The 26,560-nt window shown below is 47.1% G+C and overlaps 1 protein-coding gene across 2 annotated transcripts in view; it reads left to right on the forward strand.

The window, feature by feature from the left end:
- Positions 1-26,560, forward strand: part of pdik1l (PDLIM1 interacting kinase 1 like) — a 119,554-nt gene that overhangs the window by 8,392 nt on the left and 84,602 nt on the right. For both annotated transcript variants that reach the window (XM_072501050.1, XM_072501051.1), the window contains exons 2-3: positions 12,162-12,466; positions 15,691-16,427. In XM_072501050.1, coding sequence (XP_072357151.1) covers positions 12,182-12,466; positions 15,691-16,427 — 1,022 coding nt within the window. In that variant the 5' untranslated portion in view covers positions 12,162-12,181. The remainder of the gene's footprint in view (positions 1-12,161; positions 12,467-15,690; positions 16,428-26,560) is intronic.

Here is a 26,560-nt window from a genome sequence, read left to right on the forward strand (position 1 = left end):
CTCCCCCCCAATCCCAGCCTCCCTCTCCCCCCCATCCCAGCTCCCTCTCCCCCCCATCCCAGCCTCCCTCTCCCCCCCATCCCAGCCTCCCTCTCCCCCCCATCCCAGCCTCCCTCTCCCCCCCATCCCAGCCTCCCTCTCCCCCCCATCCCAGCCTCCCTCTCCCCCCATCCCAGCCTCCCTCTCCCCCCCATCCCAGCCTCCCCTCTCCCCCCCATCCCAGCCTCCCTCTCCCCCCCATCCCAGCCTCCCTCTCCCCCCCATCCCAGCCTCCTCTCCCCCCCATCCCAGCCTCCCTCTCCCCCCCATCCCAGCCTCCCTCTCCCCCCCATCCCAGCCTCCCTCTCCCCCCCATCCCAGCCTCCCTCTCCCCCCCATCCCAGCCTCCCTCTCCCCCCCCCATCCCAGCCTCCCTCTCCCCCCCCATCCCAGCCTCCCTCTCCCCCCCATCCCAGCCTCCCTCTCCCCCCCCATCCCAGCCTCCCTCTCCCCCCCCATCCCAGCCTCCCTCTCCCCCCATCCCAGCCTCCCTCTCCCCCCCATCCCAGCCTCCCTCTCCCCCCCATCCCAGCCTCCCTCTCCCCCCATCCAGCCTCCCTCTCCCCCCCATCCCAGCCTCCCTCTCCCCCCCATCCCAGCCTCCCTCTCCCCCCCATCCCAGCCTCCCTCTCCCCCCCATCCCAGCCTCCCATCCTCCTCCCCCCCATCCCAGCCCTCCCTCTCCCCCCATCCCAGCCTCCCTCTCCCCCCCATCCCAGCCTCCCTCTCCCCCCCATCCCAGCCTCCCTCTCCCCCCCAGCCCAGCCTCCCTCTCCCCCCATCCAGCCTCCCTCTCCCCCCCATCCCAGCCTCCCTCTCCCCCCCATCCCAGCCTCCCTCTCCCCCCCATCCCAGCCTCCCTCTCCCCCCCATCCCAGCCTCCCTCTCCCCCCCCATCCCAGCCTCCCTCTCCCCCCCATCCCAGCCTCCCTCTCCCCCCCATCCCAGCCTCCCTCTCCCCCCCATCCCAGCCTCCCTCTCCCCCCCATCCCAGCCTCCCTCTCCCCCCCATCCCGCCTCCCTCTCCCCCCCATCCCAGCCTCCCTCTCCCCCCCATCCCAGCCTCCCCCCCCCCCCCCATCCCAGCCTCCCTCTTTTTCCCCCCCTCCCCTATCCCAGCCTACCTTTTTTCCCTCCTCTCCTCCACCCATTCCAGCATCTTGCATTTGTAATAATCATCTTTATTAGTGCCACATGTAGGCTTACATTCGGCGGCATAATGGTTAGCACTGCTGCCTCAACCCCAGGGTCGTGGGTTCAATTCCGGCCTCTGTGGAGTATGATCTCTTCCCTTCTCCCCCCCCCCCCCCCCCCCCCCCCCCCCCCCTCTCCCCCCCCTCTCCCCCCCCCTCTCCCCCCCCCTCTCCCCCCCCCTCTCCCCCCCCTCTCCCCCCCCCTCTCCCCCCCCTCTCCCCCCCCCTCTCCCCCCCCTCTCCCCCCCCCTCCCCCCCCCCCACCCCCCCCCCTCTCCCCCCCCCCTCTCCCCCCCCCCACTCCCCCCCCCCCTCTCCCCCCCCCTCACCCCCCCCCCTCTCCCCCCCCCCCTCACCCCCCCCCCCTCTCCCCCCCCCCCCTCTCCCCCCCCCCCTCTCCCCCCCCCCTCTCCCCCCCCCCTCCTCCCCCCCCCTCTCCCCCCCCCCCTCCCCCCCCCCTCTCCCCCCCCCCCTCTCCCCCCCCCCCTCTCCCCCCCCCCTCTCCCCCCCCCCTCTCTCCCCCCCCCCCTCCCCCCCCCCTCTCCCCCCCCCCTCTCCCCCCCCCCTCTCCCCCCCCCTCTCCCCCCCCCCTCCCCCCCCCTCCCCCCCCCCTCCCCCCCCACCCCTCCCCTCCCTCCCCCCCCCCCCCCCTCCCCCCCCTCCCCCCCCTCCCCCCCCCCTCTCCCCCCCCCCCTCCCCCCCCCCTCCCCCCCCCTCCCCCCCCCTCACCCCCCCCCTCTCCCCCCCCCTCTCCCCCCCCCCCTCCCCCCCCCTCCCCCCCCCCCTCCCCCCCCACTCCCCCCCCCTCTCCCCCCCCCCCTCCCCCCCCCCTCTCCCCCCCCCTCTCCCCCCCCCTCTCCCCCCCCCCCTCCCCCCCCCCTCTCCCCCCCCCCCCTCCCCCCCCCCTCCCCCCCCCCCCCTCCCCCCCCCTCCCCCCCCCTCTCCCCCCCCTCTCCCCCCCCCTCTCCCCCCCCTCTCCCCCCCCCTCTCCCCCCCCTCTCCCCCCCCCTCTCCCCCCCCTCTCTCCCCCCCCTCCCCCCCCCCTCTCTCCCCCTCCCCCCCCCCTCCCCCCCCTCCCCCCCCTCCCCCCCCCTCCCCCCCCCCTCTCCCCCCCCCCTCTCCCCCCCCTCTCCCCCCCCCTCTCCCCCCCCCTCTCCCCCCCCCTCTCCCCCCCCCTCTCCCCCCCCCTCTCCCCCCCCTCTCCCCCCCCTCTCCCCCCCCCTCTCCCCCCCCCTCTCCCCCCCCCCTCTCCCCCCCCCCTCTCCCCCCCCCCTCTCCCCCCCCCCTCTCCCCCCCCCTCTCCCCCCCCCCCTCTCCCCCCCCCCTCTCCCCCCCCCTCTCCCCCCCCTCTCCCCCCCCCTCTCCCCCCCCTCTCCCCCCCCCTCTCCCCCCCCCTCTCCCCCCCCCTCTCCCCCCCCCTCTCCCCCCCCTCTCCCCCCCCTCTCCCCCCCCTCTCCCCCCCCCTCTCCCCCCCCTCCCCCCCCCTCTCCCCCCCCCTCTCCCCCCCCTCTCCCCCCCCCCTCTCCCCCCCCCCCTCTCCCCCCCCCTCTCCCCCCCCCCCTCTCCCCCCCCTCTCCCCCCCCCCTCCCCCCCCCCTCTCCCCCCCCTCTCCCCCCCCCTCCCCCCCCCTCTCCCCCCCTCCCCCCCCCTCTCCCCCCCTCTCCCCCCCCTCTCCCCCCCCCCTCCTCCCCCCCCCTCCTCCCCCCCCTCCTCCTCCCCCCCTCCTCCTCCCCCCCCTCCTCCTCCCCCCCCCTCCTCCTCCCCCCCCCCTCCTCCTCCCCCCCCTCCTCCTCCCCCCCTCCTCCTCCCCCCCCTCCTCCTCCCCCCCTCCTCCTCCCCCCCCTCCTCCTCCCCCCCCCTCCTCCTCCCCCCCCTCCTCTCTTCCCCCCCCCTCCTCCCCCCCCCTCCTCTCTTCCCCCTCCTCTCTTCCCCCCCCCCCTCTCCCCCCCCTCTTTCTTCTCCCCCCCCACCCCCTCCAGTCTGCACTAGCCCTTGGAAAGAGCACCCTACTTAAGCCCATGCATCCACCCTATCCCTGTAACCCAACCTAACTGTTTGGACACTAAGGGGCAAACATGGCCATTCTACCTAACCTGCACATCTTTGGACTGTGGGAGGAACCAGCGCACCCAGAGGAAACCCACGCAGACACTGGGAGAGAAAGTGCAAACTCCACACACAGTTTGCACTTTCAAGGCCGGAATTGAACCCGGGACCCTGCTAACTACTGTGCCACCGTGCTGCTTATGCTGTTTGGCATGCGAAGTAGTCCTGCGTTGTAGCTTCACCAGTGTAACACTTCATTTTAAGGTATGCCCAGTGTTTATCCTGACAAACACTCCTGCACGTTTCACTGAACCAGGGTTGAATCCTGCTTTGGTGGTTGTGGTAGAGTGGGGATATGCAGCCCGTGGGGTTGCCGATTGCAACGAGGTGATTTTTGGAGAAACTGCAAAGAACAAGGTTGGAGATTTTAAAAAATTTAACACTATTCTTTTTTTTTTTCCAATTAAGGGACAATTTATTGTGGGCAATTCACCTACCATGCACATCTTTGGGTTGTGGGGCTGGGACCCACGCAGAGACAGGGAGAATGTGCAACTACAGATGGGCAGTGACCCAGGGCTGGGATCGCACCCGAGACCTCGGTGCCGTGAGCATCCAGCAGCAACAAGCCAGTTAGAATTATAGAATCCCTACAGTACAGAAGGAGGCTATTCAGCCCATCGAGTCTGCACCGATCCTACTCCACCCAAGCTCGGTGCCCCACCCGTAACCTTTTTAAAAAAAAAAAAAAAAAAAAAAATAATAATAATTTAGGGTACCCAATTCATTTTTCCAAATAAGGGGCAATTTAGAGTGGCCGATTGAGCTACCCTGCACATCTTTGGGTTGTGGGGGCGAAACTCGCGCAAACACAGGGAGAATGTCCATGTGGAGTCTGCACAGTGACCCAGAACCGGGATCGAACCTGTGGCCTCAGCGCTGTGAGGCCTGAATGCTAACCACTGTGCCTCTGTGCTGCCAGTGACCCCATAACCTAACATGCGCATCTTTCTTTGGACACTAAGGGGTAAGTTAGCATGCCAATCCATCTAACCACATCTTTTGGCTTGTGGGTGGAAACTGGAGTATCCGGAAGAAACCCATGGAGACACGGAGAAAGTGCACACCTCTCCTGTGACCCAAGGCCGAAATTGAACCTGGGTCCCTGGTGTTGTGAGGCAGCAGTCCTAACCATTGTGCCACCATGCCGCTTTAAAGTATTCACACATGGCAAACAAGGAAGTTAATTCTTCAGTTTCAATTTAAACTTTCAGGCTGTGAACAAATTGTTTGATTAGTTAATAGCTACATTCGAGAACTTTAATCAAAAATTTTTTTAAATCTGCATTTTTATGTGCAGGATTTGACATTCCACAATATAAAATTAACGGTTCAAGGCTTGGATGCCTAGAAATAATCATGAAATTAGTATCTTGTTATAAATCCCCAGTTACAACTTGTTCGACATGACATCATTGTTTAAAAACCCTTGGAGAAAATTAGCTTGAGTGGAGGTTCTCATCAATTCCATTCATTTCCGTGACTGCACTTTAGGTGGGTGAGGTCTTGACAATACACCGTCTGGAGAAACATGCAATCACTGACAGCTTCTGGCTTTCTGTGCATGTGCAGACTCAAATGTTTCAGTTAAATAATGGCTACCACTGAAAAGTCAAGACCAATGTTTGGAATAATACAATTATAAGTCATTAGAGGTTTTGGGTGAGTGGACAATTGGGATAAAAGCAAATTACTGCGAATGCTGGCTGGAATCTGAAACAAAAACAGAAAATACTGGACAATCTCAGCAGGCCTGACTGCATCTGTGGAGAGAAAAGGGAGCTAACGTTTCTAGTCTGGATGGCTCTTTGTCATCGAGACTCGAAACGTTAGCTCTCTTTTTTCTCCATGAATGGTGAGCAGCTGGGATATTAGTTTGTGAATAAAATGCAGATAGTTACATATTTGATGGTGAAAACCAATCAAGTTTTTCTAGATAACATAGCTAAATTTGAGCCAGGTTGCTGGTAATAATGATGTGATGTCATACTAGACTGAAATGCAGCTCGAGGCTGTATATAATTAGCAGCACCACTTTTGGTATTTTGATGTTTTGCTGCAGTACTGCAATAGCCTATACACCAAAAGCTGATGAAGTGCGATTGTAAGGACTTCAACGTCCATTCGAATATAATAACACTGATGTATACGCTGCAGCAGTAAAACCTGTAATACATTATAAGTTTATCTTTTACTCGAGTGGGTGCTAAAAGGTAAGGTGGCACGATATTGAATGTTTCTGTCATCTTTTGGATAATTTGCTTACTGGAGGAAGAATAAGGTAAAATGATATCTACAATTATGCATCAAAAGTTGGTGATTAGGAAAAGCTGTGTTCAGCTTCTGTATACTCAACCTTGTAATGTTGGACAGGTTTTCAAATCCTATTTCTCTTTGTGGTTAGCATGTGACATTACCACTTTTTTTTGTCATAAATTTGAGTACCCAATTCATTTTTCCAATTAAGAGGCAATTTAGCGTGGCCAATTCACCTATCTTGCACATCTTTGGGTTGTGGGGGTGAGACCTTCGCAGACACTGGGAGAATGTGCAAACTCCACACGGACAGTGACCCAGGGTCGGGATTCAACCCGGGTCCTCGGTGGCGTACGGCAGCAGCGCTAACCACTGTGCCACCATTTGCCGCCCCTTACATTACCACTTTTAAAAATAAATAAATTGAGTACCCAATTCATTTTTCCAATTTAGGGGCAATTTAGCGTGGCCAGTCCACCTAGCCTGCACATCTTTGGGTTGTGGGGGCGAAACCCACGCAAACACGGAGAATGTGCAAACTCCACACGGATAGTGACCTAGAGCCAGAATCGAACCTGGGACCTCGGCGCCATGAGGTAACAGGGCTAATCCACTGAGCCACCGACTGCCCTACATTACCACTTTTTTAATGAAAAAAAAAGTACTAATTGGAGTCTCCAATCAAAAGTGGGAGTGTGCAAATTGAACAGCAATCATAAGGGCCAGATTGATATTTGGTCCTATCCAAAATGCTGTTTTTGATAGCCGCCTTCTAATTTCTAATGTTTTCTGTTATTTGTGGCTTTAAAACCCTGCATTTAGGGCTGCATGGTGGCGCAGTGATTAGCACTGTTGCCTATGGCGCTGAGAACTGGGGTTTGCTCCCAATCCTGGGTCACTGTGTGCAGTATGCACATTCTCCCTGTTTCTGCATGGGTTTCACCCCCACAACCCAAAGATGTGCAGGCTAAGTGGATTGGCCATACTAAATTGCCCCTTGGACAAAAATAATTGGGTACTAACCTGCATTTCCGTGAAAAAAATATTTAAACAATTTTTCTTGGGCAGTTCTCCACCTTGGGAGATGATGGCTTGCAACTTTGTAGACAAATGTGCTCAACACCACCTGTGCGGCTCAGGAGCCCCACTCTGGCAATGCAGTCTGGTTTTCTACAGATTAAAACACTTGGCAATGGAGTTTTTGTTAGCCTCTTTCCTCTGGGCCCTCTTGGCCAGTTCCTCCTTGCCTTTTCCAGTGAGCCACCCCCCAAATGTCAGGCTCCAGAGGTTGTGACCATTAGCAACTGCCTCCCAGTTGTCTGTTGATATCCACCATCTTCATACCTTGCTTGCAGCTGGCCTGTAGTGGCAATATGTATGTCCAGCAGATTGTGATCGAGTAGCCAGTTCGCCATATAAAAAAAGTTCTTTGGATATATACGACCTGACACCCATCAGATGAATGTGGCTGAGCCAAAACAGATACAGTGATGGACATAACTCTCTATTGCAGAGTTTGTTGTGAGTTTATTTTACTTGTCTTTTCTGTGTCTCTGTTCCAATTATGGCAATCAGTGAATTTGCCCTTCTTTCTGTGTTATCTATGTCCTAATGCTTAGAGTTGCCAGGTATCAAATGATACCACCACAAGTTTCAACCGGCTATCGATCAAAGAGCCAAACACGAGTTAGTTAGTTCAAGGTCAAGGGTACTTTATTTACACAATTAGTCATGCAACATAAACACTACTAGTTAACTGCACCTATCAACTAAGACAACGAGTACTTAACTTCGGGCCCCCGGCTTGGGTCAGAAAACACTGTTCGCTTCTGGATCTATCGGGTTCGAAGAAGTAGCTGGGCTCATCGGGCGCTGAACTTGTACTTGCTTCTGGTGTTGCTGCACTTGCCGATGGCTGTGACTGGGGTACCAGGACCAAGAGAGCGAACATATGGCGAACTCTTGTATTCGGGGTTTTTTCGCGCTCTTTTGGGCGGTCCTTTGATTTGGGTGATCCCTGATCACTCTGTTCGATTCCTTAGCCTATAAGTGGGCAGGAATCTGGATGGCTGGGCGTGTCCCAAGCGATCATTGACCCCATTGTTTGCGTTTCCCTTGAACATGGAGTGGCGGTAAAATGTCTGGGATTGTCCCGGTTGCTGGAGTACCAGTCCTTTGTTTTGGTGAAAATGGGGCATCAAATGCTAATCGGCACCATTAAAATGCTAATTGGACGGATTTTCGATACCGTCTGGACTTCTTGCTTACAAATATGCATTTCAGGCTCTGAGCCTGCCTGAATCTTGGCTTGTCCATTTTACCTGACTTTGCTCATCATTTGACTGGCTGGCATATCAAAATTCATGGGAGTCACGTCCATGTGCTCAATACAGGCCAATTGAGATCCATTCTTTTGTCAATGTTTGATTATAAACTGCTGAAAGGTGATTAGCAGGTCATGCTCTGCTTGTAGATACTGAAATTTGAGGGCATATTCAGCGATTTTGAATTTGCAACTTCATTTTCCAAGTCACGTGCTAAGCTTCTCTGTTTGTAGATTTACTTTTGGGCATTTGCCGAAACTGGTGTCCTTCAATTTTTAATGTCCTTCTCTGTTATCTTGAATTCTCTAGCTGCTGCGCAATTATTTGTCTCAACAACTTTAAATCATCAAAACTGTGTATCTGCTGTTTCTTCTTGATACCATGTCGCCATATTAGAGAGTGGGATTGGCAGGAATGCAGCACGCACCAGTGAGGGGGTTAACGTAGGCATTGTGGCCTTGTTTTTGTGTGGGGTATTAGCCTATCAATCTATTGTGTCTCTATTACTTGTGTGGATCAGCACTGGATTTTAAAAGTGGATAGGTATGCATTACAGTGAACTTGTAAACGCCTGAAACTGAATTCAACAGCATAGGGGCTCAAAAGCTTTTGCGATCCTTTAATAAGATTTGTTGTCCACTTGGAATTTTAAAGCAAAGTATATTTATTAATTTACGCTATTTTTCATTAATTGTAGATGTGTCCTTTCTCCAGACATGGAGAGCAGATAGGGAGAAAGTATTTCTGCTGGTTGCAGCTGACTCTGGCTAGTGAGTGTGGTCTTAAAAATAGAACCAGACCTTTCAGAAACAAAAATAGGAAACCATTCTCAACGCAAAGAAAGAAACTTGCAACCCACTTCCGTCACCAGTAATTAGTGCTGGATACATTGTTGTTGGGGTATGGGGCAAAGGCAGGAGTTAATTCACAGATCAGCATCGATCGCATTGAATGGCAGAATAGACTTGGGTGAAATGGCCTATTGTTACGTTCCTATCTGGTATCATTGATCGCCACACTGTACCAGAATGTACAGATTCTGCATAGCTCCTTATTTTAGCATCTTTCTTACAAATCCTGTAGCAGGATTATGGGGAAAAGGCAGGAGAATGGCACAAGTTATAATGCTAGTTCACGGAGCCAGTGCAGAGACAATGGGCCAATGCACCATAACAATTCCGCAATTCTGGTATTTTAAAGTCAGAAAACATGTATGCCTGCTGGCTTCGTGGTATTTTCTTTTATAAATTTGGAGTATCCAATTCATTTTTGCCAATTTAAAGGACAATTTAGTGTGGCCAATCCATTTAGCCTGCACATCTTTGGGTTGTGGGGGCAAAACCCACGCAAACACTGGGAGACTGTGCAAACTCCACACAGTGACCCAGAACCAGGATCGAACCTGGGACCTCGGTGCCATGAGGCAGAAGAGCTAACCACTGTGCCACCGTGCTGCTTGGCTTAGTGATATTTTAATATAGACATCTATTTGTGTACAGCAGCTACCTAATTTGAATCAAAAGTCCTATTGGTCATTGCACAAATATGAACTATACAAATGCAACCAATTGTACAGAATTTTGAAGTGCCATGTTCTGGTATAACCATTGCATGTAATAGGCTTATTCTTTTCTGGTCAGTTTGCAAATGAACATTGGTTAGCAGAAGTCTGCAGATGGAAAATAGAAGCTTAGAATATTTTTCTGGTTGCGGCAAGAGGGAGGATGCATTAGTTCTGATTCACAAGGCAAGATTATTTTGCCATGTGATGAACGTGGTGGTAATTTGAATAGCTATAATGCATAGTGCAAATATATAAATTTTTAAAAGTTGTAACTCTCACTACCGTCCCAGAGGACCATAGGCTGAGAGAGCTGACTGGTGGTGATTTAACCTGAGGGTTACCTGGTTTTATACCAAAGGAATTTTTATTCTCTCCCAACCCTCTGTACCAGATGTTTTCAAACTAAAGTAAAAGTAATTGCCTGGGTTCTGGAAGCTTGGTGTTGCCTTTGGTCAGTATTGTGTAAGTGAGGTCTGATTCCTGCAGCTATTTTGGCTACAAGAGCCATCATAATGTGCCATATGTTTGCAGACTACTGCACCTCTGTAAATCTAGTACAATGTTTTCAATTTTTTCCCCCTGGAACCCACTTTGGCCAACTGCTTGACCGCCGTGACCCATGCTGACTGACCTTTGCGATACACGCCGCCACGTTCGCTCATCTTTAATGCGAATGGGGAGCCTGCTTGGTCCTCATGATCTTGCTCTGATCAGGTTCACAGGAGGGGAGGGCAATGTGCATATCAGGTGCCGACTATAGCCAGTTCCTTCTGTGCCATCTTCATCTTTGAGAACGGAAAATGCGACCTCGCACATGTAGGTCATCGTGAAGGGCAACAACAACAAAATGGTTGTTTTACTCCACACTGGATACTCCGGGGAGATGCTGCTCTATTAATGTGTATTTAATTTGCTGTCACAGGTCAGGTATAGCAGCATTCGGAGTCGGCTGTAAGTTAATTAGTGACTCTAGGGGCTCCGCTTCGTAAGGAATTTTTCACCCACCACTTCACTTTAAAAATCTGAAACTTCTCCTCTCATTTGCCAGTGCTTCCCTACATATAACACACATGGGCTTATGCTTATTTGCATTGGCACAATTGACAAAACCATACCTCAAGAAATCATCTTTACTCTGCTTTGTTCCCTAGTTACGTTTCTTCGTAGGCTGTTACCAGAGAATCTGGTGTTCTGTGCAGAGCTAACTCTGGCATTGCTCTGTCCTGCCGTGGAGTCCCCTTAGCAGCACGTTCCAGTAGTTTCAATGTGTGAGATCCTAGGGTTAGCACTGCTGCCTCGGTGCTGAGATGCCAGATTTGATCCTGGCTCTGGGTCACTGTCTGTGTGGAGTTTGCACATTAATTGTTAATTGTGACTTGCCAAATGTTTTTGACAGTTGTGCAAAGTTAATTCTATATAATTGTTGCTCTGCAGAATTTAATATCCTGTTGGATGGCCATGTGCAATACATTAGGCTTTGGTGATTTAATTCATCCAAACTTTAAAAATTCTTACTGTATTCTTGGAAATATTGCAGTATTCAACAATAATAATGCAGCATTAACTATGAATGAGATTTTTGACATTTCTGATTCTTGTGAACCATTGCATTTGAGTTTAGTTGTTTTTTTCAAAACCTCAGGAATAATTAAAAGCTTTAGTCTTTTCACAAAGTCTAATATTAAAAACTGCAAAGTGGACATCTGAAAGCAAAGTAGTACAAGTACACAGGCAAGTCAGCAGCTTTAAAGTGACAGGTTATGGCATGTAGAGTTATCTGATATGTCATAACCTTTGCTAAAAGCAGGTTTATTACTGCTGAAGTATTTACAATTTTTTTTTAAGTAGGTGAGTAAATTGCAGATTTTTACTCTAGTTCTATTTGGATGTTTTGAAGTAGGGGTGGTGCAGTGGTTAGCACTGCTGCCTAGCAGCACTGAGGATCCAGGTTTGATCCTGGCCCCGGGTCACTGTCAGTGTGCAATTTGCACATTCTCCCCCCAACAAAAAGATTGCCACGCTAAATTTAAATATTTTAAAGTAATGAATAATGGCGTAGTTTGCCCATCAAAAAGCCAGCACCGACGTGATGGGCTCAAAGGCTCATATGCTCCTTGTGTAGATGAAAGCACTGTGCTTTATGCACTTTGAAGCCTGGGGTGATGGGGAGGGTGTACAGATGTCTTGTAACCTAAAAATGCAGGCTTTGGTTATGATAGTATAAAAGTTGAAGCTGGTCCATAAACCTAAACCTTTCTAACAGTACTGGATAGTGCACACTTTATTTGGAAATAATGATTTCATATTTGGGTGTTGGTAAATAATAATTGGCATCTTCTCACTACTGCTTTATTTTAAAAACTTACTGATATGAACTAATGTAAACATCAGAAATAATGCCTTGTTACTTTAAATATCCCAAAACTAGATACAGTAATCATATTTGATGTTAGATATGTGTTTTTCTGTAGATTCAATTTCTATTGACCAGCTGTATATAGTGCTCAGCCTTGGTTGATTTTATTACCTAACAAAATTCAGTTCGAAGTTATATTACTGATGGTGTATATTAGAATTTGACAACGATTCGAGTAATCACAAAAATGTAAAATTTATAGCATACTGATGGAATATTCGATGAAGCAGAATTTTATACTTTTTTTTTTTTTCTTCCTGCAGTTTTTAAAAAGGTATTGTCCATGGCGAGTAGGGAGCCAAAGTACAACTTGGTGCGTGAATTGGGACGTGGCAGTTACGGTGTAGTATATGAAGCAGTGGTAAGAAAGACTGGAGCACGGGTAGCAGTGAAAAAGATTCGGTGCCATGCACCTGAGAATGTGGAACTGGCTTTGCGAGAGTTCTGGGCATTAAGCAGTATCAAGAGCCTTCATCCTAATGTGATCCATCTTGAGGAGTGCATCCTGCAGAAAGATGGCATGCTGCAAAAGATGACTCATGGATCATCCTCTTCCCATTACTTAAAGGTAAACATTTCGCTCTTTTGTTCCAACAGACTAGGTAGGTGCACTCTTTTTAACATGGGCGTGGAAATAAAAGTCAAAAAAGGACTTTTTATGAAAGTTGCAGATTGATTTTGAGCACCTTCGACTGCAAAATCCCATAGTTTAGGCAAAATCCCATTGTACCTAAACTATGTCGTCGGTGTAAGTAATCTTTGATTCCGATCTATAACATTTTGCATTTGATATAATGAGATACAGTCACCACAAGTTGAATTGCAGGCAGTCTCTAAATGTCCCAATGATGTTTTAAAACTATCTCTAGTCTAGTTAATATAGTTCAGTGATGGCAGTTTTGCCTGCTTTGAGGAAATCTGGATACCCCAACTTATTTCTTATTTTGCACTTCAAAAGTGAAGGATGTTCATGCGACAGAATAGAACATCATGTCAGCATGAAGAACTTCTAAGTCATGAGTAAGATGCAGATTTTATCCTTGCCAACATTGCACTTTTAGCTCAATTGGCATAGATTTTTTTTTTGGGGGGGGTTTAATCTATCCTTTATTGTGACTCAGAAGTGAAGTTGCTGATTCAGTCAAGTGATGGCCAGTTTTGATGTGAATTTATGCTCCAATGTTTGGCTTCATTGTAACCGTTTTATTGAAGCATCAAAACATTGATACTTAATATGCAGTAATATTTTGTGACCGCTTAGTAATTTTATGAATATGGTAGATTAATCTTAATTGGAAAACCCGGCTATCAAAAATACATGGCTAATAGGGTCGGAGAGAATGCTTTCATTACAAACTTAATTTCTCCATAACGTTATTTTGTGTATAAGCAGTGAGATGAGCAAGGACGTTTTGGGAATATAGGAACTTTTGAGAAGAAGTAGGCCATTCAGCCCATCAAGCCTGCTCCACTATTCAATATGACCATGCCTTTTACCCACATTATCCCTGCAACCGTTTACGTTATTATTATTATTTGAAAAAATAATTTCCAATAAGGGGCAATTTAGTGTGGCCAATCCACCTACCCTGTAAATCATTTTTTTTTTGTGTGTGGGGGGGGAGGGGAGGGGAGGGGAGGGGAGGGGGGAGGGGAGGGGGGAGGGGAGGGGAGGGGGGAGGGGAGGGGAGGGGGGAGGGGGAGGAAAGAGACCCTTGCAGGCACGGGGAGAATGTGCAAACTCACACAGACAGTGACCTGCGGCCGTGATCGAACCCAGGTCCTCGGTGCCATGAGGCTGCAGTGCTGATCACTGCACCACCTTTTGAGATAAGGGGACCAAAACTGCGCACTACTCCAGGTGTGCCCTGACCAAGCTTCTGTACAATTGAAGCAAGACTTCACTCACATCAAATTGTGGTAAAAGTCTAACAGTCCATTAGCCTTCCTAATAGCTTACTGCAGCTGCATGTTAGCCTTCAGTGACTTATGGAGATAAATACCCAGGTCCATTTGTACATCTACACTTTCTAATTTCTTGTCATTTAGGGAAAAACTCTGTACCAAAAGTGGATTACTTTATATTTTTCAACACTGCATTCCGTCTGCCATGTTTTAGTTGTTGGTTTGGGCAATATATATTCTGCCTCTACGTTTGTTTAGCTCTTGAGGTAGTCACTAGGTGATGTCCATTTCATGTACTGAATGAGACACCAAATATTGCTGTCCACTTTTTTTGTTGTTGTTTAAATCCCAATTCTTTTTTTTTTTTCCAATTTGAGGGCCAATTTTTCGTAGCCAGTTCACCAAGCCTGCACATTTCTTTGGGTTATGGGGGTGAGACCCATGCAGACATGGGGAGAATGTGCAAACTCCACACAGACAGTGACCTGAGGCTGGGCTCGAACCCGGGCTCTCGGAGCTGTGAAGCAGCAGTGCTAACGCCACTGCGCCACCGTGCTATATTGATGTCAATTTTAAGGAAAAAGTTTGTATCCCTATAAAACGTAGCCTGGCCGATTTATAATCAATTTGGAATAAAAGCTGAAAATGACGGGCGCAATCTTCCCAAACGGGAGCAAAGTTCCCGAGCGAGCGTGTTTAACTGCATGTTTCCCGGCACTGTGCTGAGAAACACAGTTATTCAATGCAACTTGCTTTGAATAAGGGGCCTAAATGGGCAACGGGTGGCCAAGGCTGCGCACAGCCCCATTTTTTACAATTGGGAGCTCCGCTCGCTGGAACTCCCCTTGTAGTGAGAGGTCAGGACTCTGTTTTTAAATGGTGCCCCGAATAACACCCTCCCCAGCCCGAGAACGCAACATGGGAGGGTCAGACAAGCCCAGCCCGATTGTGTGTGGGGAAGAAAATGCCAGCTTGGCAGTGCCAATCTGGTACCCTGGCAGTGCCCCTGACAGGCTGGGCAGTGCCAGGCTGGCAGTCGGGTAGCAGTGCCAGGGTACCACCTTGCCCAAAGGGCATGCAGCTGGGGGTCTTCGATCCCCTTGGAGACACCCACCAGTGCCGTTCTGTCTGGTCCCCATTTGTGGTGCTCGCCTGAGTTCCCCGAAGGGATTGAATCCCCAAGCCTCCAGTACCATGGGAATTTACACATTAAAGGTTTACTGCCTCGCTCTAATATGCAGATTTGCCAAAAACTGTGGGCCGGTTTCCCCTTGCAGCATCTCGCGATTGTGTTGAATCTAGTGAGGTGTTGCGAGCCAGGTAGATCTCTGGAGTGGGGTTTCCTGGCTTTCGCCGGCCACACTGCACTGTGGCGAGCTGCTTTTCCAGTGCAGCGTGTTTGGAAGACGTTTCTGCCCTAAATGACCCGTCTACAGTTTGTCCAGCATTTTCTGTTTTTTGTTCCTATTTCTGGCATCAACTGGTGGGGGGGGCACATCAGTCTGGGTTTTATTTGCGGCTGCACTACATCCTGACTAGTCTGATCACTGCACTATATATAAAATATGACTACTTGGGAATCTGAAGGTTAACATTTTGGATGGATTTGGGGTTTCAAATTTTGCTCCATAGAGCTAAGATAGTTGTTAACTCGATGAAAATATATTAAGTTTAAAACTTCACTCTTTCTTTGAGCTAGCGGATTACTGTTTGGACAAGGCAAGCTTCAATGAATGTAATACATGCATGTGTAACTTTGACTAAATCAGATACTGCAGCATTCTAAGATAGTAATGTTTAAATCTGAAAAAAATGGTGGCTCTTCAATTTAAAAAAAGCTGTAAATGTTTAACAGCACCAAAATGTTATTTGTATTTCCTTTTATAGCTGGTGGAAACTTCACTGAAAGGGGAACTCAGCTTTGATTCTAGACGCTCATACTATCTCTGGCTTGTAATGGATTTCTGTGATGGTGGGGACATGAATGAATATCTGCTATCGAGAAAACCCAACCGTCGGACCAACACTAGTTTCATGCTGCAGCTGAGTAGTGCCTTGGCTTTTCTACACAAAAACCAAATTGTGCACAGGGACCTGAAGCCAGATAATATATTGATTACCGAGACCGGATCGGAAGCTGGGGGAGGAGGTCCTGTTCTAAAAGTTGCAGACTTTGGTCTGAGTAAAGTCTGCTCTGGGCTGGGAGCAGACCAAAAGGAACCAGTTAATGTGAATAGATGCTGGCTTTCTACAGCTTGTGGGTCAGATTTTTACATGGCACCAGAAGTTTGGGAAGGCCATTATACAGCTAAAGCAGACATCTTTGCGCTGGGAGTCATCATTTGGGCCATGTTGGAAAGGATTACTTTCATAGATTCGCAGACCAAGAAAGAACTATTGGGAAGTTACGTGCGTCAGGGGACGGTGATTGTGCCTCTCGGTGAGGCACTGTTGGAAAACCCCAAGATGGAACTTAATATTCCTGTTAAGAAAAAGTCCATGAATGCAGGAATGAGACAGCTAATTAAGGAAATGCTCGCAGCAAATCCACAAGACAGGCCTGATGCTTTTGAACTAGAACTGAGGATATGTAAAATAACATGCAGAGAGTGCAGCCGGACTGCGTAAGTCTATGTGTGCGTGTGAAAGTACGAAATGTTATACAGGGCTGGCTCTGACCAATTTTGAGGCTTGCCAAAGACTAGCCTTTTTTTTTTTTTTGTGCCACCCTTGTTTCCCCAAGTGTAAATTTAAAAATCACTAGCTCAAAATTTAACCTGCAATTCCAAGGTGCTGCTGTTTTATTGGTGCCCACATCCTAACTTGGAAACCAACTCCACTACTGTTGCTTAACCAGATCCCAGTTGACAAATTTTGAGCCTTTTATCCTGTAGCTTGCATATCCCTTATTGAATGTGTGACTAGTTAAACATATAATTTGTGTTGAAGGGTATAATCTGGTGTATGGTTCTGATGGCATGACATTTCGTAGAGTTTGTTTAATCATCAAGCATCCATTGATTACTTTTTTCATAGGTTCACATTTTCTTCTTCCTCCCTCCTTGCCAACCCCTGTCCCAAAGGTACTCTTTACCTAATATGTCTTATTGATTTCTTCCTCACCCTTGCACCCCAATCTTTTAGAAACAGACACCTGAGTTACCACAACTTCTTTTTGTTGGGAATGCCAGCCAATTAACTTTACCACAATTTATTGCCACTAATGCAACTTTGTATGTTATCATGAGTAATGCCTTGGCAGTGAACAGAATGTTGGTAAGTTCATAACTGACCCTGATTGAAAAGTCCACCAAATTTAATCTTGTATTGAGCTGTGTTCTGACTCTGTTTTAATTAAGATATGTAACTTTGAAATTGGATGGTAACAGTAAAATATGTAAACAAATGTAGCTTAAAGATGGTGCCTAAACATTGTGTGACCCTTGAGTGACTTGAGTATACACAGTATATAAAATTATTTAAAATAATATTTCTTTTTTCCCAACACTCCATATTTTCATTCTTAGAAATTAGTTTGAAGAGCTTTAAATGTTGCTTTTCTCTGTGGAAGTGGTTATTGAAATTGACATTCTAATTCTGTTGAGTAGAGGCCAGAAGTGACACTTCGTCCTTTTGGACATATAAATGAAACTTCTTTCAATTTATTGAGGAAATTATTAACTGGGAAATTAACCTGGAAGTAAGTTTCACCTGTTTGCACATGGAGAAAATTTTTAACTTAATTCAATGAGATCAGGCAGTTTTGAAAGTTGATTTTTAGGTAGATTGGTTTTACTTAGCTGTATTTTAAATTTGAGGCATTCTTTACTTTGTCATGTTTGACTTTATTTGGATTAACATAACTTGGTGAGGACGGCGAAGAGTTTTATAGGTGGGTAATCCTTATTCCTTTTTGAAGATGAAATTTAGAATGGATTGTGAGGATAAAAGGTGTTTTGTAGATGTACTACTCAGTTAATGCCTTTTTGACTACTGTTATTGCCATGTTCAAGAGTATTGCACATCTAAAATCCTATGGTCAAATGGAAGCTATTTACAAAAAGAAAATGTGGAAATGTAATGCAAAATCTACAAAATGTAGGAAAGCTTGTTTTTAAAAAAAATTCAAGGCACCACCTTGTTAAGTGGGTTATCTTTCTACTGAAAACAAGAAAATGTATTAAACTATATGTAAACTTTACTGTGAAATTGTAAAATTGTGTAATTTATTTTAAATGTAACATGTAAAATTAAAACTATGAAAACCTATTTCTGTATTTAATCACTTGTATAATCTTTATTATTGTCACAAATAGGCTTACATTAACACTGCAGTGAAGTTATGCTAATGTACAACTTGTTGATACAAGGTAATTTGGGGGGGCAGGCAAAGTTTTAATAGGAGCTTGGTTTTGATATGTTGCTTATCAGTTGTTGTCAGCTTATTCACGGCAATCTACAATTGCTAATGATGGGAAAGAACACAGGATATTGCATTGTCCAATTTGCTAGAATATGTCCATCAATTTCTAGTAATACATTAGTTATCAGCAATGTATACATTTTTATATATATGCAAAAAAAACAATCCGTCAAAATATGTAGATTTAATATCAAGTACTTTACATCTCAGATATTTACTGTTTTCGCCAAATTAAAACATATTGCTGTCATTTCAAGGGATTTGAATTCTCCAAGAGATGGTGAGAATTGTTAAATTAAAGGGAGCTCTGTGCACATGGTGGGGCAGGTGATAAGTTACTGTTTGGCTGCTAAAGCAATTGCACATAATTTGTTGTTTGGAGCTTTCTTGACCAGTCCACTTCAGTTGCAAAAATGAATTGGTGCAGCATGCAAATTGGAATTAACTAGGTTTGATCCTGACCTGTTCAGAATTAGTTGATCCATTTCTAACAGTGTTGTGATTTGGGAAGGAGGTACAGATGCCCCTCATGAAGTGTTATATCTTATGCTTAATCCTTAGTTCAACTGTTTGTGTGTCACACACGGGCCCATTTTTTGGATTCTGTTGGGAAGTATAATTTTCTGTGAAGAGTTTTTATTGAGTTCCATCTTTATTTGAGCATGGCTATTTGAGTATTTGCCGAATGTATCCCATAGTATGGTGCTGTAGTTGCACTTAGCCTTTTTCTCTTTGGAGCTATTTTATCTTGGGTGGGTGTTGACAGCAACTCTCCTGTTGGGATTTTTCACTGACCAGAAGCAACCCTAACCCTAAATTTGTTTTTGAGGCCAAGATAGTATTGTCCTAACACCCACCTGCATACTAGCAATTGAGTCTTGCAAAACTAGTCATGAGCAAAGTGTCTTAGGCCATTGAATGTCAAAGGGAAAATGGTTGGATGCTCTCTTGTTTGAGATTGGTCATTGCCTGGCACTGCATGACATATATGTTACTTGCCAGAATGTTGTCCAAGTCTTGCTGCATGCACTGTTTCTGTATGTAAAATTACAGCTGATTAGTGCAATAACTATGTGAGTGCAAGAGAACACATGCATGTGCACAAGAGTTCCTGGGGGGGGCAGTTGCCAGCGTCATGAAAAATGTGCAGAACTGAGATTGGAATTGAGTTGTCAAGAATGATATGCTTTGAATTCATCCTGTGATAGTGGTTCACTGATTCTTGAAGTTCCTGAATTAGCTTTGTGCTGTCGGCTTGCTGGTAGTGATTTTGGCAACTGATATTGCCCACTCCAAACCGATGTTCTGACACTGAATACATTGCGTTATAATGACCATCATTTGTGATTCAGGTGGTGTTCATGCTGATGTACTTTATGGAAAAAGACAATTTTAAAATCTGTATTGATACTTGTATCCATTGATCCTGAACAAGGCACTATTTAATCTCCAGAAGAGCATCGTGCTTGGAGGTTGACCTCTAAGACCTAGTTCTAAGACCGCCATGGGCGGTGCGGTGGCAAGCACCAGCAACCTGGGTTCATTTCCAGCCTTGGGTGACTGTCTGTCCGTGTGGAATTTGTATATTCTCCACATGTCTGCATGGGTTTTCTCTGGGTACTCTGGTTTCCACCCACAGTCCACAAATGTGCAGGCTAGGTGGCCTTGATAAATTGTCCCTTTGTGTCCAAAAAGATGTGTAGGTTAGATTAAGGGGTTAATGGGATAGGGCAGGGGAGTGAACTTGGGTGAAGTACTCTTTTTCAGAGGGTTGGTGCAGACTTGATGGACTGAAAGGCCTGCACTGTAGGGATTCGATGAATAAGCTTAAGTATAATATTCCTGGGGGGGGCATGGTGGTGCAGTTGTTAGTGCTGCTGTCTCACGTCGTAGAGGTCCCAGGTTTGATCCCGGCTCTGGGTCACTGTCTGTGTGAAGTTTGCACATTCTCCCCGTGTCTGCCTGGGTTTTGCCCCCACAACCCAAAGATTTGCAGGGTAGGTGGATTAGCCATGTCAAATTGGGTAGGTGGATTGGCCATGTCAAATTACCCCTCAATTGGAAAAAATGAATTGGGTACTCTTTTATATTAAAAAAAAAAAAAAAAAAAATTTAAAAAGTAATATTCCTTCTTTGTAGTGCCTTCATGTATTCCAGGAGAAGGTTTGAGCACAATTGCCTTCAATTGATCTATTCCTCCCTCTTTGTTTATTTTCTGCCATGGAATTAATTTGGGGCAATTGGAGTTGCTTATTCTGATAGGTGACTACAAAATTTCAGTAGAACAGCATTTGTAGGTTACATTATAAGTGGTAATCCCAGTTTGATGTAATTTTCATGATGCTTGCAACTGTACCCCTAGGACCTCTTGTGTTCACTCGCATAGTTATTGCTCTAACATCAGCTGTAATTTTACATACTGAAGCAGTGCATGCAGCAAGACTGAAACAACATTCTGGCAAGTAACATTAGTGTAGCAAGTGCCAGGCACTGACCATATCAAAGAAGGGAGTATTCAATCATCTCCCCTTGACATTCAATGGCATTACCAAACCCCCTGCTGTTAACATCCTGGGGGTTATCATTGGCCAGAAACTGAATTGAAATGAGCCATATCAATACTGATTATAGGAGCAGGTCAGAGGCTAGAATTTTACAGCAAGTAACTTGCATTTGGCTCTCCAATGTCTGTCTACCAATTCAGGATAATGATTAAATACACTCCACTTGACTGATGCATGAAGCTCCAACAACACGTAAAACTCAACATCTATGACAAAATAGCCAGCTTGTTTGGTCTTATCCACCACCTTAACTGTCCCTCTCTATATCATCACAGCAGAGGTTCCTCAGTGTGGTGTCCTAAGCCCAACCTTCTTCAGCTGCTTCATCAATGACCTTCCCTCCATCTCGAGGTCAGAAGTGGGAATGTTTTGAGCATCATTTGCCACAGCAGTCCATGTTCAAATGCAGCAAGACCCGTTCAATATCCATGCTTGGACTGATGAGTGGCAAGTAACACTTGCGCCACAAGTGCCAGGGCTTGACCATCTCCAATTAGAGTAAATCTAACCACCACCCCATGACATTCAATGGCATTACCATCGCTGAATCCCCCACTATATCAACATTCTGGGGATTACCATTGACCAGAAACTGAACTGGGCTGTCTAGCCATATAAATACAGTGGCTGCAAGAGCGGGTCAGAGGCTAGGAATCCTGTGATGAGTAACTCCCCATCTGACTCTCTCAAAATCTGTCCACCATCTACAAGGCACAAGTCCGAATGTGATGGAATACTATCCACTTGCCTGGATAAGTGCAGCTCCCACAGCTCGATACCATCCAGGACAAAGCAGTCTCCTTTGTTCTGTCTAGAAGATGCATTTCAAAAACTCACCAAGGCGCCTTAGCCAGAAACAGTAATGAAAAAACTAGGCTAGTTAGTCTTCATATCTGGGCCAGAAGATTGAAATAGGGCTTGTTCACTAACCATGACCCCGTGAATAAGATTAAATACATTTGGTACATGATGAATATTTCATAAGAGTTATAAAAGTTGTTTAATCGTAATAGAGCTATCATCTTCAAATTGTAAGAACAAAATTTATACTTTAGATGCAGAGGAAGTGCATGACTCTCAGTCAATGTTGTGGGCAATACACCTCACTTCACCCTTGCTTTACGTGTGTATCACTTCTGCCATACCAGTAGGAAAAGTACATGGATGGAAATCAGCAGAATGTGGCAAATCTGGTCAACAAAATGTCTTGTGGGCCATACTCAGAACCCTGATCGGCCACAATGTGGTCCTGGGCTGCAGATTGCCAACCAATAGTCCAGAAGGACGAGCAGCAGACGCGTAGGAGCGCTGCCACCTGAAAGTTCTCCTCCAAGCCACTCGCCATCCTGACTTGGAAATATATTGCTGTTTCTTCACTGTTGCTGGGAACACCGTGTAACAGAACTGTGAAGCCAGCTCACAGCCACCACTTGAGGGCAATTAGAGATTGGCAATAAATGCTGGCCTAGCCAGCAATGCTCACATCTGGAAATGAATGGGTACTTGATCAGCATTTCTACCTGGATATAAGGTCCATGTGAGGGGGCAACACGGTAGCTTAGTGGTTAGCACTGTGGCTTCACAGTGCCAGGATCCCAAGTTTGATTCTCTGCTGGGTCACTATCTGTGTGGAGTCTGCACGTTCTCCCTGTGTCTGCGTGGGTTTCCTCTGGGTGCTCCAGTTTCCTTCCACAGTCCAAAGACGTGCAGGTGGATTGGCCATGCAAAATTAGTGTCCAAAAACGTTAAGAAGGGTTATTGGGTTACGGGGATAGGGTGGAAGTGAGGGCTCAAGTGGGTCGGTGCAGACCCGATGGGCCAAATGGCCTCCTGCACTGTATGTTCGATGATTCATGTTACCATGGGTTGGGCTTGGGACCAGGTCATAGAATGCCATAGTGGCTTACAAGGTTTTATTAATATATGTGAACTTCACAAAAGTCTGTCTGCAAGAGATATTGAGGCAGGCAGCCAGCCTCTTAACCATGCAGAATTGCTGGTGGGACCACTTGCTCTGATTGATTTGAATTGATCAAGTTTATGAGGATTTAAACGGCACTGGAAATTTTATCTAGTGTTGAATGGCAGGAGGAATCTCCAAGGTAACCCTCTCTATAAAAGCAAAGTTTTCTGCTAGAAAAGCAAGAAGGAATAAAACCATCAGGAGCTGAGTAGCTTTGGGCTGGCTCCTGGAGCAAAGTACCCATTTGAGCAGGGTAAAGTATAACGGGTGGGATTTTGTGGTCACTTTAAAAGTTGCATGGAGGATATTTTCTGTAATTTGATCTGTAAGCTGCCTGCTGAATGTTTAGACAATGTTGCTTTTGCCTTCATAGTTGCAGTGAAAGTCTTACAACGTGAAGTCTTCCACATAATCCATCGCGTCAGTCACTAGAAGTTATCGGTCTCTACAGAGATCTTAACCTAGCATAGTATATTGTGAGGCCGTCTCCATTTTTGTGAATCAGGCACGGAGTCTTTAATCACCATGATCTGTTGTGGCTGACCCCACATGTATTTTAAAATTTAATTTATGCATGAAGTTTCTACATCATCATAGCACTTTAATCATAGAATTTACAGTGCAGAAGGAGGCCATTCGGCTCATCGAGTCTGCACGGCTCTTGGAAAGAGCACCCCACCCAAGGTCAACACCTCCACCCTATCCCCATAACCCAGTAACCCCACCCAACACTAAGGGCAATTTATCATGGACAATCCACCTAACCTGCACATCTTTGGACTGTGGGAGTAAACCGGAGCGCCTGGAGGAAACCCACGCAGACTCGGGGCGGATGCGCAGACTCCGCACAGACAGTGACCTAAGCCGGAATCGACCCTGGGACCCTGGAGCTGTGAAGCAATTGTGCTATCCACAATGCTACCGTGCTGCCCTGCTTGACATCCCAAGTCAAATAATCAATAGTTCTTCCTTTCGTCCCTGCTTTTGCTCATCATTCCTAGTTGTCTTGGCCCACAAACAACACCGGAGAAGCACTGGTAAGCATGCAAATAAATGAGGTGCACAAACCTTTGCGGCGGTTGTACGGTTTAATCTGGTTCCAAACACGGGTAAGGAGTCCTGGTTTGAGGCGATTGTATGGCACATTGGTTACCAGATTAGCAAGGCACTTGATTATCTGTGTATGGTTTGTGTGGATGCCGTATCGGGCGATTAAAACTAGAGATATTCTTTGGGTCTTCTGCTTTGAATTTCTTTTCTCTATGGCCCATTTTGGGTGGAAATCTGACTTTGCAACCTTGGCAATTAATTTGAAAGACTAAGACTTGCATATATATATGGTCCCTCACAATACAAGGACAGCCCCAAAACACTTTGCAATTAATGAATGTCGTTTTGAAATATAGTCACTTTTGTAATGCCCAAGATGACCCATAGCTTTAGGAAGTATGTATTTGATTTTTTTTCCTGTCCCTTTAAAACCGAAGTGGGATGGGGATTACTCTGATACGGGCTAATTGGTTTCCTGATTATGACATCATTAAGTTCCAAGACCTGGAATTGCCATGGGGATGAACAGCTGAAGAGCAGCGGGTAAATGAAAAGTTAATTGCAGTGGGTTGGATCGGCCCGTGTTTCCTTTTTGGCAGTTGAGAACATACTGAAATTCATGTAAAGTGGATTTGGTAAAGTTCTCCCAGAGTGGAACCGTTTTTTTGTTTGGCAATCTTAGAATAGATCTGTTGAAGCAGGTCTCTTGAGAATAAAGCAGAGGTGGTGTGTGTTATACAGTTGGAGGACAGGGAGCTGAAGACTAAGGACTAGGGATTATGGGTTGGATGGACCAGACGCACTGCTGCAGCTTCAGTGTTGCTAGAGTCTGCCACATTTTAATGGATTGGAGAAGGGAGTCTCTGGGATTCTGTACCATCAGGATTGTTGTGACCATTTGTCCGTGGTAACCATGTCCATGATGGAATGCAGCTGTTGCTTAATACAACTCGACCATGAGTTGGAAGTGAGAGATCCTACATGGTGAATTTTGAGTTGGAAAGACTGAGATTGCGTGTAATCCCACATTTGTCTGGAAAGTAATGCAAATTATTACAACCACATCTTTTTTGTATTTGATTAATATTTGAAGTGAAATTTACATTATTGGAAATGACGTTCATCTGTTACATTATATTGATTTTAGTTGGTTTGTTTAAAAAATGCCATCTGAAATATAGTCTGGCTTGTTGAATATTTTGTTGGTGCGAATGGGAGTGTTGCCATGGCGAGGACCCGGAGGGTCGTCCCTGTATAGGAGCTCTCCTCCATCCTCACCCATTCCCTGTCTGGTTCTTTCACCCATTCCCTCACACTTTCTTTCTGCCGTAGCTGCCCAGTGGTAGCAGTGTAGGTTTGGGAGGGCCAGGCCCCACAATGTTTTGCTCACGCACGCGCCATAAATCTTATCTTATCGAGTGGAAGAAGGCCTTGGGGATGTATATTGATATGGACCTGAACAGTAAGAGGAACCTTGGCAGTACATTCATCTTGATCGTCTGTACCCTCCCCACTAGGGAGGGCGGGAGTATATTTGAATGGTAGACCCTCCAGCTCTGTCCTCCCCCTCTCTGGTTCACCGAGAATACTTCACTCTTGCTCAAGTTGAATTTGTAGCCCAAGAAGACTCCAAACACTCGGGAGTTTCCCGATTCCCTCTATGCTGCTTTGTGGGTACGAGGAGCAGGTCCTCTGCATAGAGTGAGGCTCTGTCTCCTGTTTGGATGCTTTCAGCTTCATGCTGCTCTGAGGGCGATTGCCAGTGGTTTGCATGCTGGGATGAACAAGAGCGGGGACAGTGGGCATCCCTGCCTTGTGCCTCTGGAGCTGGAAGTATTCTGAGCTGGTGGTGTTGGTCCGTATGCTCGCCTTGGGGTGTTGTATAGTAGTTTCACCCATGATGTGAACCCCGTACCTAGCATAAACTGCTTTAGTACCTCTGAGGTACTTCCATTGGACTGAAGGCCTTCTCTGCAGGGAGACTATCACCACTGGTGTTCCCTTCTCCGGTTGAGGTCATTATCATGTTCAGCAGTTGTCTGATGTTTGCTGATAGCTGTCTACCTGTAACAAAGCCCATCCGGTTCTCTGACAACCTCTGCTACGCAGTTCTCCAGCCGCTTAGCTAGGAATTTTGCAAGCTTTTTTCGCATCCAGATTGAGCAGTGAAATAGGTTTATATGATCCACATTCCATTGGGTCTTTGTCTTTTTTGGGTATCAATGATGTAGCGGCTTGTGTTAGTGTTGGGGGTATGGTGCCCCTCATAAGCGAGTCTGCGGACATCTCCCGCAGGTGCGGGGCCAGTGCCGTTGTGCATTTTTTGTAGATGTCCGCCTGATTCCGGCACCGTCCCCACCTTCATGGAGTTGATGCTCTCCATTACCTCTTCCAGCCCCCTCTGTCTATTGTCCCCAACAACTGGCATATCCAGTCCATCGAGGAACTGTTTCATCCCAGAGTCTCCGTCAGGGGCTCAGAGGTGTACAGTAAAAGGCCTTGAATGCTTCGTTGACTTTGGTTCAGCTACCAGTCTGTCTCTGCTATCCTTTCTGTGCCATGTTGCTCGTAGCTACCTGCTTTCTCAGCTGGTGAGCCAGCAGGCAACTAACCATGAATCCGTGTTCGTAGAAGGTCCCCCATGTCTGATGGAGTTAGTGCACTGCCTTCCTGGTGGATAGAAAGTTCCATTTGTAGCTTTTTCCTCTGCCAGAAGCTCTACGGCCGAGGCCTCGGTGTACCTTCTGTCAACTTCCA

The sequence above is a fragment of the Scyliorhinus torazame genome, chromosome 1 (assembly GCF_047496885.1).
Source record: "Scyliorhinus torazame isolate Kashiwa2021f chromosome 1, sScyTor2.1, whole genome shotgun sequence".
NCBI classification, from domain to species: domain Eukaryota; kingdom Metazoa; phylum Chordata; class Chondrichthyes; order Carcharhiniformes; family Scyliorhinidae; genus Scyliorhinus; species Scyliorhinus torazame.